This window comes from Grus americana, chromosome 1 (genome assembly GCF_028858705.1).
Source record: "Grus americana isolate bGruAme1 chromosome 1, bGruAme1.mat, whole genome shotgun sequence".
Taxonomy (NCBI): Eukaryota; Metazoa; Chordata; class Aves; order Gruiformes; family Gruidae; genus Grus; species Grus americana.
The window spans coordinates 146,195,106-146,206,105 of record NC_072852.1 but is presented as its reverse complement, the minus strand read 5'-3'; the positions used below and the strand labels follow the sequence as shown (position 1 = coordinate 146,206,105).

The 11,000-nt window shown below is 40.3% G+C and overlaps 1 protein-coding gene across 1 annotated transcript in view; it reads right to left on the bottom strand.

Annotated features, from left to right (window-relative positions):
- Window positions 1-5,421: 5,421 nt before the first annotated feature.
- Window positions 5,422-11,000, bottom strand: part of GABRB3 (gamma-aminobutyric acid type A receptor subunit beta3) — a 115,223-nt gene continuing 109,644 nt past the window's right edge. The window contains exon 9 of the mRNA XM_054809374.1: window positions 5,422-9,385. Coding sequence (XP_054665349.1) covers window positions 9,035-9,385 — 351 coding nt within the window. The 3' untranslated portion in view covers window positions 5,422-9,034. The remainder of the gene's footprint in view (window positions 9,386-11,000) is intronic.

Sequence of the window (11,000 nt, the reverse complement as noted above, 5' to 3'; positions counted from 1 at the left end):
CCTGTCTGACCTGCCAGAGGTGCTCTGCTTCCATTTTCAGGGGCAGTTTGGAGGTTTTTTTATTTGGTTTGGCATTTTGCTGCTAAAGGGCAAGCCTGGGTTTTGTGGGCATCCGCGGACAAATGCCAACCCAGCCTGGCTATTTGCCACCTTACCAATAGCAACGTACTCGATTAAACTAAAATCGCACAAATTTCTATCCCTTGTGGCTATTGCAATTTCAGGTTTCAGTCCCCTACTGTATTTTGATCTTTCCCATAGATGCCTTAAGTTTTGGCATTTTTTTGTGTCTTGAATTTCATGTAATCAATTAAGATGTAAATTTTCCATCAGTCTGGCTAATATTAACTTTGGGTGGTATGCAAAGCTTGTCGAAACCTCTGAGAGCTTTTCTGTCGACTATAATGGGCTTTGGATCAGGATTCTTAATAGCAGTCATTTGTTGGAATGTATTCTAGTTTAATGAGTGATTAGCAGATGTTTTTGCCACTCTTTACCTAACAGTTGATAAAGCAGAATCCGTGAGGAGCTGTGTACTAAATAATGGTATGATTTTACAACCCTCAAATTGCTTTAGAAAATAGATTTATAAATCATGCACATAAAAGTAAAGGATATTGACAAATTCTCTGCTATAAAAGAGGAGACTTGCTGGGCTTTATGTGAGTCTCTCAACAATAAAGTGTTACCTAACATGGGACCCTGGGAAAAAACTATCAGATCTTTATATATCTTGGTGTCTTGGGTACCTCTCCTTTCTGTTCTATTTTATTTGAGGTAATTTACATGTCTCTGGTACTCCGGCTCAAATTCCCACATCTTTTAGGACTAGATTCTTGTTTAAACAATGTCTCTTCGTGCAGGAAGAGGGTTGTGCAAAGAAAAAAGCCCTTGATTTTCCAATTACTTGTTGTTATTCTTTAAGTCACCTTCCAGTCCAAGCAACGTTTCTAACACTGAAAGGTAACAACTATCAGGATTTGTTCTACTCGACCTTTCATGATATTTAGGCATCTGGTTTTTCAGCTCAAGTAATCAAGATGATAATTAAACCTACATCTTTGTGAATGTCAAAACTGTCATCTGCATTCAGAATGTTACAGGTCTGCAAGAAATGATGATCAAGAGAAATTTAACATCAGTGAGGTCATTAGGAAATTGTTCCAGCACCGGCTTCACCAAAAACTGCCTTGTCAAAGCAAATTACATACGTGGAAGTATGCTATATGAACGGCCCATACAGAATACCTAATCAGTGTCATTATAAACTAAGCATACTTTGAAAATGTAATTGTTGACAGTATTTTAGATAATGCCCAGCAGGTTACGGGTATCCTTTAGATTGTTTCACTATTAATACTTTGCACTATGTGCAGTTGTATATGCATTTATTACAGATATTAATTACTTTCCTGCTGCAAATGGCTATGGTATTTTTAATGACACCAACAAAACCCTTCAATGCTTCACATTAAATAATGAAAAATTAAATGGTAAGTTGAAAATGATGCAGTAGCTTCCAGCTTAGAATAAGACATATTCAAGAGTGTTAAGTTCATGGGGAAATGTGGTTTGAAATTGTTCCCATTTGCAAATGAAGTCATGTCACAGTTTTCCAATCCCAATGAGCAATCAGAAATTATGTCCCAACAGCCAACATGGTGCTGAGTTTCCAGCCAAAGTTGTAAGCGCACACTTTGCTCTCACCCACACCAGTGGGACAAAGTGTTGACCATGGTATGGGATCACTCGCGTTGCAAGTCTTCTGTCATCTGCAACTGAAACAGTTTAGTCCAAAACATTATAAATGTGGGCAAGTGTAGGAATTATTTCTGATTTCTCTCTTGCATTCCGTGCCACGTGCAAACTTCAACCACAGCAACTCCAGCTGCAGAGCACCGTGCAGCAGCACACAGTTGCCCTCTTGTCACAAGTTTCTTTGGAGGTTGGTTTTGCAGTTATTCAAAGAATTAAAACTAAAAAGGTTGGCTTAGAACTCCGGATGTGGGCTTTAAACAGCCCTTGGGATGATAGTATGTATTTCTGTTGGTTATAAATAGGGTCCACAATGACTGAGGGACTAACTGAGCACCTCAAATAAATGTGCCATGTGACATGGAATGAATTCAGCCCTTGTGTCCTCTGCAGCAGCAGGGGAATTAGACAGCTCTGAAGGGCAAAGCAGCATGCCTAGCGTGCGATCGTTGGGAGCAGCAGCAGGAAACACAGAGCTTAGGGAGAATCCGTGCCTTGAAGGCACTCACAGATATCTGCTTGCACCCAAAGCCTTTCATGACAGGAGGCTCCCCTCCATCTAAGATGCAGTTAGACGTAGTGCTTTTGTCAGCTCTTTACATCAGAGGCAGATGCTTAGAGCACTTGCCCAGAGGGGGCTCTGGGTCATGTCCTGGCACTTTTCTCAGCTGAGCTGGGAATTTCCATCAGAATTCTCCAGCTGCTCAGCCAAGAAGAAAGACCTTCAAAAGCAAGAGGAGCGCAAGTGCCTGACTCCAGCCTAGCTCTTGGGCTGCCTGCATTGGGAGATTTGCTGCATGCTGGTTCCTGCTCCTGCAATTGTTTGAGCTTTTCACATTAAATATCCCCAGAAGAAAAAAAAAAAGACGGAAAGACTTCATTGCTAGCATTTTTAAATACTTTTGCATCTACCTACATTACTGGTGTTTTGGACTGCAAACTCTTAAGAGTAGCCCTAGGCAGGAAGAATTTTGTACCAAATTACTTCTGTCCCTGTGGATTAAATGTATAACCTGCAGCAAAATTTGAGCCCGGGTGTACGGAGAGAGGTTCTTAATTGCCTGACAGCCTGCAAATTCCTCTTTTTCTAGTAATTTTCAAAGGATGGGAAAATAGGGTCTCTAGTGGCAGCACTGGCATTTTAGATGGAGGAAGTGTGAAGCAGCAGTTAGTCGTTAGACTAATATAGCGTCTGATCCGCGAGACACTGTCTAACAAGCAGAATGTCTAGTGGTACAGCTGAGCAAGTCGTCATTTGGCAGCACGCCTCTGCAGGCTTGAGCCCTCGATAACCTGTAGACGGGTGGGTAACTTAGTGCAGGGGTAATGTAAACCCTGACCTGTGGTATGGGTGAAGGATGGAGGAAATGCCCAGGGGAGTACTGCTGAATGGATTTAAAGTCTTTAGAAAACACCCCAAGCTCTGTCCCAGACTCCCAAGTATATACATACAAAAAGCATCAGCACCTGGAGACGAGTGTGCTAACTCCTGAAGGCTAGAGCATAAACTGAAATAGATTTAAATACAATATCAGAACGAATCACCTAAAGATTACCGTGATGTATCGTAGCCCTGAGTACACGTGCTGTTTGCTGGTGTGCCTCCTGCCAGCTAGGATAATAGCTACTTTATCTCCAGGTTTTTGCAGCAGGAGCAATAACATCTGAAAGAAGCCAAACGTGGTGGTAAGCTGGGGGATAATTCAGAGTTTAGCCTAAGGCTCCCTCTGGAGTCAAAGGAGAGGGATTGGTGCCTCCAAAGAGGACTTGGGAGCAGGGACCCGAGTGGCTTTGGGCAGCTCTGTAAGGGGAAGCGCAGGGAGGTGCTCTCCTGGTGCCTCGCTGGAGGTCCGCCAGTGCAGGGGCTAACTTGGCCTGGGCAGCCGCTTTCCGGGTTTTCCCGTGTTTCCAGGGAGAGAACAAAACCTGCTTATCTAAGGCTGCAATGCCGGGGCAAAGCCATACCGCATAGCACATTGCAAAAGTTGTCCAAATAAATACTGTTCTTGCTTAAGCACTACCTAAAGTTCAGTTAATTAGGCAATAATTTAAACTCTGGCTGATTTAGGGGCAGTACTTGTTTGTTTTGTATTATTACATTCCCTGCCCATGGCAGGGGGGTTGGAATTAGATGATCTTTACAGTCCCTTCCAAGCCGAACCATTCTGTAATTCTGTGATACATATCCCATCTGCATGGCTTTCATTTTCAAGTATGACAAGTGATGCTGTATGTTGAGTAAGCTGCCAAAGGGTTGGATTTTCAGAAGGTATATGTCCAGCGTCCACAAGTCAGGCCCTCACAAGCTATAAGAACCACATAAATTAAACACCCAAAATCTGAAATAATTTTAGAAATGCTGTATTTGGAGGAGTTGGAAGGCATTTACGAGAGATTCTGTCTTTGTTCAAAAAAAGATCAGAGAAGCCTTGGGATTCCCACTGCTTTTAGTTTAGTTTTCAGCTGTGTACTGTACTTCTGTTAGCAGGTAGTGTTTGCTGTTGTGACAGTTGTGACTACAAAACCAACATCTATAGAAATAGTCTTGATAATAACAGGACCATATTTACTTGGTCCAATCATTTCTAACAGAACCTGAACTCCTTTAATATGATTAATAGTACTTAAGCAACTAATTGATAATGTTTATCCATACATCAGCTCCAAAATACCCAGTATTCCCAATCACAAAACTAAGTTTGGTACATCATTAATTTTTTCTACTCTGCAATACATGCTGGACTGGAATAAATAGATAATAGATGTTACTTATGATCTGGGAAGCGTCACTAAAAGTGAGCAAAACCATGCTGAAATCTGAGGGAGCCTTGCAGTTGTCTTCAAAGACCTTGCAATTACATCTACGGTGCTGAATATTTTATCTACTCCTAAAAGTTGTGACATGTGTCATTAGCTACTATGAGATTTAAGCAAGCGTGTGACAGTTTGTTCCAGCGCAAAGCATGGCAATTGGGTTTAGGATGGTCTGCTTTCCAAACCCTCAGAATATTTTTTGGTTTTGGGGGAAAGGGTTGGTGAACTCCTGTCAAGGGGGCTTTAAAAACTCCTCTTGGAATCTGTCCGTATCCTGACTCCTCTAAAATAATTTACTAGTACTTAGCAATAAAAAGTGAAGGAACACAATTAGCATTCCTGATACAATTAGCATAGCTGGAGAAAGGGGTTTTTTGTTTGGTTTTGAAATATTTATGACTTGATTAATGACACAAACAAACAGGACACCCCTGTCTTGTTTTGATATCAAAAGCTCTTTTGCCTCCTGGGCAGGTAGAGCTTTCATGTAAAGCAGAGGACAAACTTTCTGCTCTTAACAGGCAATGCCCCAGCTTGAAGAGGGCTTGGTTTGCCATTAACAATCGTGCTAAGTCAGTGGATATCGTTTTCCCCTCTTCCTTAATCTACCATAGAAAACACTAAGAAATACAGTAGTTTAAGGCTTAAGAATCCCTTTTGCTCCTTGTGTACCAATAATAAAATGCTTTCGTGATTTTTTTCTTCAAAATTGTGTAAGACTAACCATTACATGATATTTAACATGTAATTAAACATTAACATTTAGCCAAACACATAGTCATCAGACTCCCCCCCGAGAAAAAAAGAAGCAATTAATCTTTAAATCCTTTTTAATAAATGAATATTCATTCATCAATATTTTCATAAAGCATCTCTTCATCATTCCATTTTGCTATTCTTTTTTTTTTTCACTGCTGAAGAATACCAAAAATACATAGATGTGCCTTAAGCAAAAAAGACTGAATTTTAGTTTATCTTTACAATGGGATGAAATCAACTTAGAGTTAAACCACCATAATATTTCTACTGTTTATTGACCCTTTGGGCTATAACACAAGATAGTTCCAGGTTTTTTTTTTTAATGCCTTTTACAAACAAATGATGTGTAAATGTTATTTATAGTTGTGTTGAGTTAGAAAGGAGTTAATTAGCTATGAAATACATTACCCTGGTGCAATTTGGTTGAAATTACCATTTTTAGTCTTAAAACCATCTATGGATAAAATCATACACTGCAGCTAGCATAAAGGGACACGAGCCAGAAAATGGGAGGTCAAGGCAAACACTGTTCTTAACACATGGGGGGTGTGCGTGTGTGTGTGTGTGTGTCTAGGTGTAAGAAGTGGTGCTGGGACCGGAGGAAGGGAATTGGCAAAAAAAGGCACAAAAATGCGTGTTAAAGATGAAGTGTTAACCTTAAGTGAGAATTTCCTGGCTTTTTTCAAGTCAAACCAAGACTTGGATTTCTTCAAGGTTCGAGCTGCTTGTGCCCCATGGAACTCAACTAGACTGATGAATATGAAATCTCGTGAAAAAGCTGAAACGTGCAAGTGCCCGCTGTTTGCGATGAGAGGCAAGGCAGCAGGGAGTACGGTTTCATGAAGGGGCTGCAGTAACACACTGCCTTCCAGTTGTGCAAAGGGAAAGAGAGCGAGAGTCCTCAGAGACTCACTCAGTTCTCTTGCCCGCGCAGGGTCCTGAAAATGCACATTGCCTTTTTGCTCTGGTCAGACGGTAAATTTCCATCTGCTTGAAAATCCTGGCTGAAGCCACTGGAGAACCGATTTCAGTGGGATTTGTAGTGCACATTTTTATCACAACTAAAAAGTCTCTTCTTATTGCTGAAGATCTCTGCCTGACCGCACAATTTCTAGGAGCTGGGGCTTGAAGAAAAGAGAGAACTGTCATTAAATCATGAGGGTGGAACCACTCTCTTCTTGAATCCCACTTTTCAGGGTAGTTCTTAAGGGAACTTACTGAAAGACTTGCTCAAAGATCATTTCGTTAGGGTAATTTTTCTAAAGCAAAGCCTACCATTTTTAAGTTTTATTAAAATCAGGGGTTTTTTGTTTAATTATATTTTGAAATTAAGATAAAATCTTGGGAGGGCTTTTCAACAATTCTACCAAATATGTACCTTGGGAGAGTGTTAATTGTTTAGTTACTTTGATTATAATGATGACAACGTGCTCTATAATCCCTTCACAGTTTGAACAGATATTAGAGAGCTCATAATACATTGCAGTTTACCAATGGGAGCTAATACTGAGGAGCTTTTAAACCCCAAGTTTTTCTGCTCCAGCTATACGGGCTCCTTCGAGGCTCTTCATACTGCATAGTTGTCTGCAGATACAGTACTTAAAAACTGCAGTTACAGCCACTTTGCACCACTGCCAAGGATGCAGCAGGACTGCGGTGCTGATCCTGCACACGCCGGCAGCAGCGGGGGTTAGGGTGAACGCTACCAGCCGGGGATCGCACTGCAGCTCCGCGCGGAGCACGTCCCCGTCCAGGGAGCGGCCCCGGGCACGGGACTGCAACGCAGACCTCGCAACCCTGGTTCGTCTACGCTGAATTTCAGCCCAGAGCAAAGTTTCACAGTCTGGCAGCAAATAGTCAGGGGTGGGAACAGTAATGGACCGTGCAGGGCAGCAACACAAGTATCGTTGCTCTACTCAGAGATAAATCAAGTACTAGCAAGAACACGGGTCATTACAGAGCCAAGGCAGCCTTTTCAGTTTCATCCCTTTTCGGTGTTTTTGATAGATGCATATCCACACATTTTTCTCCCGTAGACGTCTCTAACTAGCGTCCAAAGCTCTCTACCTGCCAAAAATTCCCATCGATGTCCAGAGGAATTCTACACGCAGAGAACTGGCGGGGCCACACCTGATTTATTTTTTTTTTAGATCTATTTATGCTACTGTATCTGTTGTTATTTGTGAATGTACATGATAGAAACACTGTTTACAAAAAATATATCTTCTTTTCTTTAGAAAGGTTTAGTTCTGATAAATAACAAATTAAGTTTACAGATCTGAAATTGGCATACCTTGACGACTACACTCTACTAGACTGAAAAAAGTTGGAATCCCGGTGAGGCAATGAATCGGGATGAAAACCAAAGTGGTCACATTTGCATGAAGGATATGTTTGAACATAGGTGATGCTGAAAAAAACATACTGTTTGCTATCTCTTGTGATCTGTGACTGCAGCACACTAGCTTGGTAAGTGTACGTGAATATACTTTCATTATATAAATAAAATATGAAAATGCTCCATTACTGAATCAAAGTATCAGAAGTGCTCTATTTGCTCAATTCTAGAGAATAAAAAGTTGTAACATCACAGAAACAAAAATATGACATAGCATGCGGTCACAATAGCAAGCACAGGGAAGAAAAATATTGAGAAAATATACTTATATGCATATTATGCAAATATATTTTACATTAACATACAATGTTATAAGAATGTTAAATAACGTGAATGCATGTTTAAAAAAGGCTACAGCTAGGTGGTTTCATGTTGAAGTAGCAAAGAACCTGAGACATCTTCTATGCTTTCACTGGAATAACAATCTTTAAATCTACAGCAGATGTAGAACACATTGATAGTAGTTGAATTCTCAGCTAAATTATACTAAAAATGTGCTGTTCTCTTTCAAAATGACATGGCAGCTGGAACCAGTCCAAGGGAAGGAAAATGTGCTGTACATTTACAGTACTTACAAAAGATTCGTTTCACTGTTGATGGACACTTAAAATGCTTGTTTGAAATATTATGAACATGTATACGTCTCCAAAGACCTAAAGCAACACTCCCGTGATCAGCTTGCTTACTGCAGAAGAGAAAGCAAGAGATCATTAAAAACAATGCCCATTTAGGACTGGGAAAAAAACGTATTATGACATATATAAATTTTAGCGAAGAAAAATAAATTTGGCCTGGTGAAATCATAGTTGATGGATCTGCAATATAAATGACTTATTTTAAACTTAGCAGCGTAACTCTACCACTTTATGATTAGTGTGTATGGCAGCATTTACAAACAATGTTACTAAATACTGACTTTATACACGATTACAGCTGTTTGAAAATTTCTATGACAATCAAAGTTTTGTAGTGATAATATACAACACTTACTTTCTCAAGGCTTGTTGTTTTGACGACACCTGCCTTTCGATTTAAGAAGTTCCTCCGAAGTGCATTCTATGTTAAAGTGTCCATAACCTCAGAACGAATGGGTACATGTGTGTGTGCATACATCTACTTTTGCTTTGCAGTGTGTGCTTTTATACACACACAGTTCTTTGCTATATGTATTCACACATACATGAGTATGGTCTACATAGTAAAAGTTCATATATATATATATTTTTATATATAAATATATATATAAACTCTGCAGGCAAGTAGTACTTCACTTGTTATAGTTGAAGTCCTTTAAAAAAGTTCAGTCACTCAGTTAACATAGTATAGCCAGTAAATTAAGTTGAAAAGAGAAAATGTGAATGGAAACACCATTCTTGACCATCTGTCGATGGCATTCACATCTGTTAGATCAGGGATTTTTATTTTCAGTTGCGAAGACCTTCTTCGTAAATGGCCCCTCTTGCTGTGGGAGCCTGTTCTTTCTGACGAACGCCTTCCAAGGCTTTCGCGATGTGAGCTCTGTTTTCTGTACTGGATTCCTGAGTTGTCAAAGGATATCGTTGAATTTCTGGCATCCGTAACGCTGGTGGTGACCTCGTTGCTTGCCACCTCGTTGTGAATTTCAAGCGATGTTAGCAGAATGTTTCCATGGGTGTCCACCTAGGGGGCAAAAAAAGAAATATAAATTGCTTCAAAAGACTTGACATCCATCAGCAGAATGTGGGTGTATTTAAATCTCTAAACCCATACATATTTTAAGAAAGCGTGTATTCATTTTAAGCATGTGATAATCTTAGGAAAAAATGGCAATACTCAGCTGCCTAAAATTAGACAAGTACTTAAATACTTTTACAAACAGGGTTATCATACTACCAATATCCAGTACAAAAACAGTATTTGGCAAAATCAATCATTTTCCTCTCCCTCTAAACCAGCTGTGCTTTAAAGGATGGTATAGTTCAGTGAAATCTCCATTTTGCTGGCGATGGCAGGGAGAGGGCAAGGGATGGATTCTCTGTCTGCTACCTACACGTGAAGTTTGCTAAAATCACAAGAATAGTTCTGACCTGCTGAACTATTTGCATTTTGGAATCAGAGAGCTTATTTACAACTTCTCCCTTAAACTTTTCCTCCCAAAGTCATTTGCACAGTTTTGCAATCATGGCAATGCTTAACTGTGGGGCTCTTCCGCTTGGATAAGTGATCTTTAAAAGCAATGAACTTGGACAAGGAAGAAAGCTGCTGAACTGAGGAAACAGGTGACACCCTTCCCTTCCACCTCCCTATCTAAGAGGCAGTGAGCACAGTGTTGAGCACAGGTGAGCAATGCAATGTCATTTTCAGCAAATAAGTGGGAGGTCATGATCATTTAGAGTCCCTAAATTCTGTACCAGAGTCTCTAGTCCCCCCGAATACCAACAGAGGAGGAGCAACACAGAGTTGGGTATGGCTCCTTCAATCCAGAAAAACTTCCAGTTCCCATGAGCGGCACTGATGCCAGTCCCAAAGGATGCTGTTGTGGTCAGTATTTGGTGGTTGCAGTGGTGGGGCAACACATCCCCTTGCGCCCCAGGCCCAGCATGCCGGAGGATGGGCAGAGGACAGCTGATGCAGGGATCAGCTCCAATTTTCCTGCCCACTTTTGGGAAAGGAAAATAATGTCTGAATGGAAAATAAATGCTCTGTAGTAGGTATTTTCCGCCAGTTAATGCATTTATGATTCTGTTCAAGTGAACTTGGTTTGCCATGTCAGAAATAAATAGTGAATCATGGCATACAGGATAATTTCCACTTGTACGTCTACAATTTATTCATCCACAATTCACCCCGCAATTAATACATTTTTCTAACCTGCCACATGATCTAGCTGTGTTAGCTGTGCAGCAGTTGAACATCTCATCCTAGAAGCATCTGTTTAAAAGTGGTTGAGAAAACACACTATTGTCATGGCCTTTTGAAGTTTGTACAGTCATCTGATACCATGTCCTTTGCAAGGTTTGTGTGATGCATTAGAAGTATAGGTAGCTATGTGTCTGTCCATATGCATCTAGCTCTTTTCAATCTTGTTAAAATTCTGTAAAATGGATATTTCTTTCATCAATTATTGATGCTACAGCTTATCTTTTCTCAGTGGAAAAACAATTATGATAGTATATCAGTAATGCTTTGCCAAGCTTCCTGCAAATGGAAAAAGAATATAAAAAGCTATGAATGACATACAGGCAAAGAGGAAAAATAGTCCTAAGGTATCCAACAAATCCCGCTGTTGTAGGCA